This window comes from Hakea prostrata, chromosome 7 (assembly GCF_041222555.1).
Source record: "Hakea prostrata isolate BN-2017 chromosome 7, UWA_Hpros_2, whole genome shotgun sequence".
Classification (NCBI taxonomy): Eukaryota; Viridiplantae; Streptophyta; class Magnoliopsida; order Proteales; family Proteaceae; genus Hakea; species Hakea prostrata.
This window is the reverse complement of record NC_142606.1, coordinates 64,116,156-64,127,100: the sequence shown is the minus strand read 5'-3', so window position 1 is coordinate 64,127,100 and position 10,945 is coordinate 64,116,156. Positions and strand designations below refer to the sequence as shown.

Genomic DNA, 10,945 nt, shown 5'->3' with positions numbered 1-10,945 from the left:
GTGGCCCTCTCCACCATTGGTTTCTTCCCTTTACCCGAAGCATCAGCTGCAGGCCCGATATTCCCGATACCCCCGTAAGAGGGGTCGGGAGAGGGAAGAGAAGCCTCTTGATCTACAGCCAAGACCCCGGGCGATCGTTGCTCGGCTGTCACAACGGCTCTAGCGGCCTTCACCCGCAGCTTTCGTGGTTTGTTCGGGGGAGGCACCGCAAAGAAGAAGGACAAGAATCGGAATTCAAGACATATCACTTCACCAAATCAAAGGATGATGGTTAGAAGCTCACAATGAGCCAAGCCCCAAGATCGAAGGATGGAGTTATACTCCATTTCATATCCATGTATCTCTTGATACCACGGAATGGATTTGATCTTCCCGATGGCCGCCTCGTCTTCTTTGGATAAGGGAAGGCCCCGGTTACTTTCGGACGAAGAAGTAAACCTCCTCCGTGGTGGTCGGGAAGTTAAGATCCGATGGAGGCGCTCGACAGTAAAAAATATCGTTCGCGCCGCGCCATCTTTTGTGGTTAGAAGGGCAAGTTCCTTTGGCAAGGATGCTGCCCCTCCAATCAAGTTCAGCCCTATTGCGTTTGGAAAGAAAGACCCATCCGGGAGGATGGGAGATAGAAAGAACATGAAAATGTACAAAAAGAGAAAGAGATGGCGTGATGCCAAGCTCAAAACACAAACCCAAGAAGCCGACGATGAGACGCCAGCTATTGGGGAGGAGCATTCCGGGACAAATGTTCCAGTTGATTCAAAACTCATGGAAAATAAAGGATTAAAAAAGGGAAAGTGAACCCCGCTTTCCAAAGTGTATCTATGTACAGAGAAAATTCACCCGAAAGGGATGAATCAACCCTCTCATCGAGGTGGGGAGCCCTAACTCGATATGAGGAAGGAAGGTCAAAATCTTGAACAACAGAAAGAAGAGTTTCTCCATTATAAATGGAGGGAACAGAGCCAGGCCCACTATTGGACCCGGAGGTTTGAGGTTGCCTGGAGGAATCAACGATCTTGGAAGATCCAGACTCGACAAAGACAGGAGAAGTTTCGGTTTTTCTTTCAAAACCTTTTTGAGAAACTTCAGCGAACTCCCCGCGAGAGGACGGTTAGGGTTTTGTTATCACTATCCGACTGTTTGGGGGGGGAGGAGAAGCAAAAGCATCATCGCTATCACCAGCATGGGGTACTAAAGAAGCCCTATCGTCCGCCATTACTCGTTTCAAGAAACTACAAAAAGAAAAGATCAAGAAACTTACCGATTCAGTGAGACGGAAGCTTGAGAGCGAGGAAGGCGCGAAGGCACGACAAAGGTTCAAATTCCAGCACAGAAGAATGAAACCTACGAAGACAACGAACCGTTTTTAAAACTCCCGCACGAGTGTTCGGGAATCTGAACGATCGAGATTGATTCAAAATTGACGATCAAGATTGCAAGACGTTTTGAAAGTTTGAACTCACGAATCCGAAATAGGCGTTCGGAAACCGTCGCTTGGATGACGTGAGCCACGACAGATCAACTGCAACGGAGACATGTGGCCTTACACTCACAACGCTCGAGGAAAAGTGACCACCGCATTAAATGTGATATGACATTTAATGAAGCACGCAGAGATCATCACTCGACGACGAACCCAGTTAAAAACCAAACCCTCGGGATCAACCGAATGCTTGGTCCGGGGGCTCGTGATATGGAGAGTTTATGATCGACCGGGTTCACACCTGGTCCAACCCTCGACCCCGGTCGAGACGGAGAAAACCGAACCGCTCCCGAGCGAACCGGATCCGTAAGATGGCTTGTCGAAGAAGAAAGATTATTCTCGTCGCAAGCGTGCCCTAATCTTACTTATGGATTAGGGAAATCACCCCGATGACAAACAGACTCAAACCGACGGCTGCGGATAATCATCATCAAAGGGATAACTATCGCATAAACCTAACGGTTATCTCGAGAGTCCTCTACTAGCCCAAACTAGTAGAAGTCTATCGCTCAACGGGTCTTATTGATAAGATCCAACGACTACCCGAAGAAGGCTCGAGTGCATCCAACGAAGGAGATTCGAAGGTACACTCTATATAAACCTCACTACTATACAAGGTGAGGAACGGATCAATTGATCAAGGAGAATACTATCTCCAAACTCAAAGTTCAGATACATACCGATAGACCTCAATTATCAGCGTCCTGCTATCTAGATCACCTTTCCCGTTTCTTCATTCATTAGCTCTGTACTTCTAGCAGAGCCGTTTGTGATTAAGTTCATCAACTGACTTAGCCTTCGGAGGTGGACTCCCGACCCCAGCGGTCGGGCCACATCTGACGCTTTTGTTTTGCAGACATTACGTGGGGGCCCAAGGCGGGGCGAAATTGGGGGCGCTCGGTTAAGAAGGGGGGGAAAAAAAGGTGTGGGTCGCAACCCAAAAACACTTTTTTTTTTATATATATTTTAGATTTATAAATAAAAAATTAAATTGCGGGGGTCCGGCCCCCCAAACACCAAAAAAACATCCGGGGAAAATTCCAAATTTTTCTGCAACAATCCATATTTTTCTCCCCAACGTCTCTTGCCTTCTCTCTCTCCATTCTCTTTTCTCCTTGCTGGACAGGAAAACCGAAAAAGAAAAGGAATATTCATTGAGCAGCGAAGACAAGCAGGATTTCATAGGGAAGGACTGTACCTGAGATGGGTCTAGGTTAAAAACGGACGACGGAGAGCACGACGAAGAGTCTGTAGCAGCAGATTCTCAGTTGCAGACTTGCAGTAGGGTTGAAGAAAAGGTGAGGTCTTTCATATCTTGGTGGTTTTGGATGCTCTAAAAGCCATGGTGAGATGGGTTTCCTCCACTGTGAACGTACCAGTCCTCTTCAAGCATTGATTTGAACGTAGAGAGATGAACCATGTCATCCCTGTTTTCTCCAACGCCACTGCTGCTGCCACTGTTTTCCCTAGTCCAAGAAATTGCATCTCCTTCCTTGCCCTCTTCTTCCATCTTGACCACACCAGTAAGCCTGGACAGCATCGTTTTCTCTTGCTTTTCTTTGCTCAGTCTCTTGCTCAGATTCCAGGGGAAAAACAATTCAGAGATGCCATGTCGCCGGACTCTTCGAATAGTCGATCGTCGGCGATATATCGCCGATAGACAAAGTGTGAAAGTCGCATCACTGGGGGGTTTCGTGTCGCCCCCCAGCGACATGTCGAATAATTGCCGTGTGTCGGCGAAATGTCGCGGACACACGGTACCATGATTATGGCATGCTGCTGTAGTCGAACAAGCCATGGGAAGATCCTGGCTCTGATTAGTTTTTCAGGTTCTGATTTTAGTTTTTCTTTCCAAAAAAATATATATATATATAATACTCGAAATCTTTCTTTGGGCTTTCCTTGTTTCTCTCCTTTTGGTCTCTAGGAAGGAGAGGGTTTGTTTGGTTGAACCAGCCATTAATTTTTCCTCTTTGTCGTTCCTTGTTGCTGTCTCTCAGTCTCTTTCAATTCAAATTCCGTTCGTCTTGCTTTTAGTCAGAAAAAAAAAAGAAAAAGAAAATATGCCTCATCATCAAACCAAACCCACCACCAGACCATATCTTTGGAAGAAAAAAAAAAAGCCCCAAGATTGCATAAGGGCCTGTTTGGTTACATGAGTCTAGATATTTCAAATATCTAGAGATTTCAAATCTATGGATTTTAAATTTAGTCATAATTTATAAAATTAATTATTTGGTTAACCAAATATGTTGAATGAAATCTATGGATTCATCTATGATTTTTGTGAATGTGCAAATGTTTAGCATTTTTAAAGTAGGGATGAAATCTCTGGATTTCACCCCATACCCATAAATCTACAGATTCACGTTTTTAGTGTAAAAAGATGAATCTCTAGATTTCAAGAATCTAGATATTTTCACAACCAAACAGGTATAAATCTCGCATTCATGAAATCTCTGGATTCATGTAAACAAATAGGCCCTAAATAACATCTTTCCTACCGTCGTCTTCTTCTTTTTCTTCTTTTCTCTCTCTCTAAAATATGGGTAAAAGTAAGACTGCTAAGAGTTATTTCATGGTGATATTCTTTGTTAAATGTTTGACGTCGATGATTGAGAAGAAGCGAAGGAGGAGACCATCTGCTTGTTCATTCCTGGAGAAACTTAAATCTCTTGAAATCTCTCAGAGGCTTCGTTTCGACTTTGAATCCCTTGACATGGCTTCTACTGATTATGGTAGTCTTATTAGAGTGATTCCTGCTGCGGTGCTCTATCCAATATCTGAGCTTGATCTCATGACCCTCATAAAATCCTCTTATGGTTCTTCTTCCCCGTTTACCATTGCAGCGAGGGGTATGGCTCATTCAATTTATGGTCAAGCCATGGCTCAAGATGGTGTTGTCGTGAATATGAGAGCTTTGAATATTTTGAGTGAAGAGAAAGAGAAACACAAGGGAAATGGATTCAGTGGAAGAATTAGTCTTTGTAAGTCAGGTTCTTATGTTGATGTGGGTGGAGAACAGTTGTGGATAGAAGTGTTGAATGCAACCCTAAAGCATGGAGTTGCACCCAAGTCATGGACAGATTACTTGTATCTCACCGTGGGAGGAACCCTTTCTAACGCTGGAATCGGTGGCCAAACCTTCCTTCATGGTCCTCAAATCTGCAACGTTTACGAGATGGATGTTGTCACTGGTATGAAATTAGCTATATAGCATCCACCTCTTACATTAAGGACCCGTGAGAGTGTTTTGCAGGGTTCTTATGTTTAGGATACCAAATTTTAGGAATACCCCTCCCTGAAACTATTTCATTCAAACCTAACCATTCCCAATTTTTGCTTTGAATAACAGTTGCAACAACAATTTTTTGTTATGTCAAAAGTATTTCTCAAAGCAAAAATTTTCATAAATTTCAATTTATGTCGCAAAGTCACCAAATACAAAACAGTTTTTAGCTATCTTCTTCTTCTTCTTCTTTTTTTTTTTTTTTTTTTTTTTTTTGGGGGGGGGGGGGGGGGGGCATTTCTGGTGTTAAGAGTCCATATCCAACATGGTGTTAAGAGTTATAAGACCCGACTATTTGGTAGCTGATTATCTAGTAAATCTGTATGTATTATAACTATTATCTTAATCTGGTAGATCTAAGAACTTGTTTTTGTTTCGCTGATTGTATTGAGATGAATGTGCAGGCCGAGGTGAGGTGGTGACCTGCTCTAGAAACTTGAACTCAGATTTGTTTTATGGAGTATTGGGAGGATTTGGTCAGTTTGGGATTATCACAAGAGCAAGAATTCCCCTAGCACCGGCCCCTACCAGTGTAATTAATAAAAAATTCATGAGTATAAAATTTCTAGTCTCGCATGCTTGGCATTTTTTGCTTTTAATGGGATTCTAAAATCAAAGCTATCTATTATTATTTCTTCTTGGTAAAGAGGGTTGTGTCTGATTTATGATGTTTGCAGGTTAAGTGGGTACGTATGATTTATGATGATTTCTCTAGTTTCACAAGTGACGAAGAACATCTGATCACACTCAATGGAGGAGATCAAGCAGGGAAGAATAACGGTTTGGATTACGTTGAAGGTTTTGTTATTTTGAATCAAAGTCCTGCAAATAATTGGAAATCTTCTTTCTTCTCTGCCGATGACCATTCCAAGATTACTTCCTTAGTAACCCAGCATGATGTGCTTTACTACATTGAAGTGGCCAAGTATTACGACACTCTCTCTGTCGATATTTCTGAGAAGGTGTGTGTGATGATCTGTTACAATAAATATTTATTAGCTCATTTTTATTTTCTTCTTGAATGGATTGATTGATCTTTGTACTTATCTTGTTCAGGAACTAGAAATGTTGCTTGAAGGGTTGAACTTCGTCCCTGGTTTAATATTCGTCAAAGAACTTTCCTATGTAGATTTCCTGGATAGGGTTCGAACAGGCGAACTAGAGCTTCGTTCAAAAGGACTTTGGGACATCCCTCACCCATGGATTGATCTCTTTGTACCCAAATCTCGGATTTTTGATATTAATGTAGGGGTTTTTAAGGGTATTCTTCAACAAAACTTAAACCTCAATATCGGTGTACCCATTCTTTGCTACCCTATGCTTAAAAGCAAGTGAGTGCTGCAGAATTAATTGCTGAAGAAAACCATTAATTAATTTTGCGTGCAACTGATAATCTGAAAATCTATTTGCATTTGCAGGTGGGATGATAAGATGTCAGCAGTTACGCCAGATGAAGATATCTTCTACACTGTTGAGCTATTGTGTGGGAGTAAAGAACATTGGCTCGAGTTGGAGAACCAGAACAAGAAGATAATGAACTTTTGTGAAGAGGCTGGCATTAAAGTGAAGCCATATCTTCCCAAATACAGAACCATAGAAGAATGGATAAATCATTTTGGCCCGAAGTGGGATTTGTTTAAAGAAAGGAAGAACAAGTTTGATCCATTAGCCATACTGTCCCCAGGTCAAAGGATTTTTAATTTCAAAAGCTAAGAATATAGACGTCATGAACATCTCTCTTCAGGGTCTTGGGAAAAAAAAAAAAAAAGAGAAAAGAAAAGAAAGAATGTAAGAAAAAAAAGAATAGAAAAGAAGATTTGGTCATTCTCGCTTGGTTTTATATGGGTTATCAATCTCTCTTTTTCTTTTTTTTCTTTAACTCTGTCAGTGTTTGTTGCCGGTCCCAAGCCCGGGTAAAGGAGGAGGGTTGGCGTGCTAGGCTGGAAGCCGACACTGAGAAAAATATTCTCAAACCATCTTCATGGATCCGACCTTATTGGAAGACTAAAATCCATGTGCAGTCCTTCCTTTTGGGTGGGGGTGGGAGTAAGATCTCTTCAGGAGTTTAATGTGTATATATTCTGCCAAATCTGTATGATTATAGTAGATTCGATTTCATAAGGTGCACAAGAAAAAATATTCAATTTCATAAGAGATTCATATTCAAGTTAGGCAAGGCATAGTCCAGATCTTTGATCAGCCAGGATAGAGGATTTGAACTTGGCAAAGCAGGCCAAAAGCGAAGTATGGGTATGACTAGAGAAAAGGTCGTAACGAATACAATTTGTCACGCAGTATCGACGAATCGTGCAAATGCAAATTAAGTGGGCTGGGGTGGCTTGGTCCTGAGATGCTCAACCCAAATCAGTAACCAAGTAGATGTCCATTTCCAAAATGAAGAGGCATCCATAGACAAATTTGAGAAGCAAATAGACAAACTCTCCAATCAAATTTCTGAATGCCCATATTGGAGGTCTACCTAGCAACACTGAACCAAACCTAGTGAAGAGAGCATAAGCCATCATGTTGAGAAATGGTATGAAAATCAATAATCCTAAAGCACCAGTGGAGGAGGAAAAGAAGCACCCAAGAAATAGGATAATTCTCGCCCTATTAATTTAGATGCTTTTATTCTCAATCCACATTAAATGTTCTCTCTATTCCTTCTCCTAAGAGACTTGCCAAAAAGAAAGATGGCCAATATTTCTTCAAATATTTAGTTGTCTTTCAGAAATTGAGAATTAATATTCCTATTGCAGATGCAATCTCCCAGGTATCAAGTTATGCAAAATTCCTAAAGGAGATCATTGCAAAGATGAGAAAACTTGAGGATTATGAGACCATCAAGTTGATGAGGAATGCTTAGCGATTCTTCAACATAAGCTCCACAAAAAATGAAAGATCTTAGGAATTTCATAATACCTTGTTAGATTGATTATCTTTCATTTAATAAGGCTTTATGTGACTTAGAAGCCTCAATTAATTTAATGCCTTATTTAGTATATGAGATATTGGAAATTGAGGAGGTTAAACAAACTACAATATCCCTCTTATTGGCAAAATAATCCATTAAGTACTTGTGGGAATTTATAGAGGATGTGCTAGTTAAAGTTGACAAATTTATTTTTTTTTTCCGCTGATTTTGTGGTACTTGAGATGAAAGAGGCTATGAGGTTCCTATTATTTTTGGAGGACCCTTTTAGCCATTGGATGGACCTTAATTGATGTTCAATAGGGAAAATTAACACTTAGGGTAGGAGATGAGAATGTCACATTTAATGTTTTCAAGGCTACCAAATACCCTGATGAGGATACAAATTGTTTTAGAGTGGATGTTATTGGCGAGATAATTCAATCCGTACCGAAGCACTGATGAACCATGACCCTTTAGAGAAAACTTTGATTGCTACATGTGATAAATATGGATTAGAAGAGGTGTAAATAATGTTGAATGAGTTTAATTCGGTTAAGTCTTTTACTTGGCAACTTGCACCTCCCCTAGCTATAGTAATGAAGGAATAACCTAAACCCAAACCTTCTATTGAGGACCATGGATAGTAGCTTAAGAACTACTTGGGAGGTGGTTTTGACCTCCAGAAGTCACTCATATTTCGGACCTAAAATTTGGAGGTAGTTCAAGGCGAACTATAATGCAAGCACTGTTGGGGAGGCAACCCATATTTTCTATCTTTCGTTTTCTATTTTTCTTTTCATTATTTCTACTTTCTTTAAGTTTTTGTTTATTTATCTATTTTTTTATTTTTCTACCATTTTTCTTTTTTTTAGGGAAAGAAGAGAAGAGACGAATAGAGGTGCTGACTTCTTTGCAAGTCTGATGAATGATAATAAGGAGGTGATTTTTGATTTAGGAGGGTTCCTTGAACACCTCAAAGCCATTGTGATTGAGGAGGCTGGGGGTAGAGTTTTTATGAGACTATAATTTGCTCTGTAATACCACTGTATTATTCCTCTTATCTATCTATCTATCTATATATATATATATATATATATATATATATATATATATATATATATATATATATATATATATATATTCTCTTTGGCTTAAAAAAAAAAAAAAAAGAAGAAGAAGAAGAGAAGAGAAGAGATTGAATCTAGACTACACCATTTCAAAAGCTATGAATAAGGGAGTCTCCTACCTACTCGATAAATTATTGTTGCTTGTCCTATTTTATGCACTTTAATTCTTTTAGTTTTCTCATTGCATCGAGGACAATGCATATATTAAAGTTGGGTTCATATGGATTATAGATTTTACTGTTTTGCTAAATGCTGGAATCTTTCAGAATTTTTTTTTTCAAAACAGGATTTTTTCAGGAATTTTCTTTTCAAAACCATTTTACTTGGTTAGTACTTACTTTTCTAGATAGTAGAGTAAAACAAGAGGAAGTGAAGACATTCAGACTTCAAGTCTTGTTCAGTGTTTCATGATTTATTTGTGTTCTTCTATAGTTCTTTGAATAATATGAATTTTGCTAAATATCAGATGAATATGTGAATCACTTTAACCTTGACTATGTGACCCACACTTTGAGCATAAAACCTTGCTATTGAATCATGTGTACTTTGGGACATTTGAATAAGGCATGCAATTTTTCTTATTCAGTCAACATATTATAATACACTTAGATTCCCCCTTGAGATGACATTTATAAGAATGCCACTTGTCAAGGAATATGATAAAAGCCATTCTTCTTAAGCTAAAATTTTGAAAAATGTATTTTCTCTTCTATATTTTCCCCCCCCACAACTACAATATTCCTCTATCTACTATTTCATGGAGATGACATGGGGTATTTGTTAGTATCTAATTGGCGACTCCCCTACGTTGTGTGACACTTGAATAGAATGAAGGAGACTTGGAATTGTTAAAAGCATTTTGAGCAAATCATCCTTGCATTTGTAGGTCCCAGTGAGCCTTTTGGGATTCTCACTGGGTTAACATCGCTCAATTGGGGCGTAGGGACAAAGGCCTTCACAATGCTTGGATGTATAAACTATCTGAAAGCCATGTTACGGGTGTAGGATCTATATGTCTTGGGTGGATTCTTGGAAGAGGTTGTAGCCTTGAGAAGTGTGAAAAAAAAGAGAGAGGAAGTGTTTGGAGTTGTTATATTCTTTGCCCAAAAGTAAAAAAGAAGAAGAAAAAAGGAGTGAAAATGAATGAAGAGAGACATAAAAGGAAAAGTGTGCTTTAATGTTATTATCTCCAGTATGTATTTTATCCTTTTAGTTTTTTCTACATTATTTCCACCTTCATAGGTCATCTTGACCTTGGATGAGTGGTTGTTTAGTGCAACCTATGTCTATGGAAATGATTGTGTTCTTCCTTGAGATAGATTGTGTTACAAATTACATATATATACAAGAGTCCTTGTTCACCACTAGTCTAGGACTCTTACACTCTAGAGTTTTATTTACACAAGTTAGGTCACACCTCACCTCCCACCACCTCCCATCTCATCGTTATGTCCCATGTAGAAAGCAAGGTGTAAGATAAAGAGTTTGGGTGGTGATTAGTGATAAGGTTATAATATAATATAATATAGATTAAGGTTAATGAGATATAATATTAGTGAGAAATTATTAAGCCAAGGCTTAAGCTTGCAATAAATTGGCATAAGGGGAATAGAGAGAGTTTTAAGAGAAGTTTTAATCGTTGGAGAAGAGAGAGAGAGAATAGAAGAAAGAGGAAGGTGTTGCATGTGATATGGCTAAAAGTGATCCCTAATTCCTCACTAATGTTGTATTTCATGCGATGATTACTATTTTAAATTTTAACTTGATCATATATTATATTATATTATATTCAAACATTGTCACTAATCAGCACCCAAGCTCTTTATCTCACACTTTGCTTTCTACGTGAAGCATAAAGATGAGATGGGATGTGGTGGAAGGTGAGGTGCACCTACCTTGTGTAAATACAACTCTAGAGTGTAAGAGTCATAGACATAGGTTATATACACTGAACAACCAAACCATGTGAAATCTTCTCTCTCTCTCTCTCTCTCTCTCTCTCTCCCTCTCTCTCTCTAAAATGCCTGTCAACTTCAACCTATGAACCCTAGCTCGATGGCTTTTAACAAAGAGCAACCACTCATCCAAGGTCAAGAGGACTTGTGAAGGTGGAAATAATTTAGAAAAAAAACTAA

The 10,945-nt window shown here is 39.3% G+C and overlaps 1 protein-coding gene across 1 annotated transcript; it reads left to right on the top strand.

The window, feature by feature from the left end:
* The first annotated feature begins 4,016 nt into the window (after nucleotides 1-4,016).
* On the top strand, nucleotides 4,017-6,484 carry LOC149011676 (cytokinin dehydrogenase 3-like). The gene is made up of 5 exons (XM_089164032.1): nucleotides 4,017-4,677; nucleotides 5,174-5,301; nucleotides 5,447-5,731; nucleotides 5,826-6,100; nucleotides 6,188-6,484. The coding sequence occupies exons 1-5, from the start codon at nucleotides 4,026-4,028 to the stop codon at nucleotides 6,480-6,482; spliced, it is 1,635 nt and encodes a 544-aa protein (XP_089020158.1). The 5' UTR covers nucleotides 4,017-4,025; the 3' UTR covers nucleotides 6,483-6,484.
* Nucleotides 6,485-10,945: the final 4,461 nt, after the last annotated feature.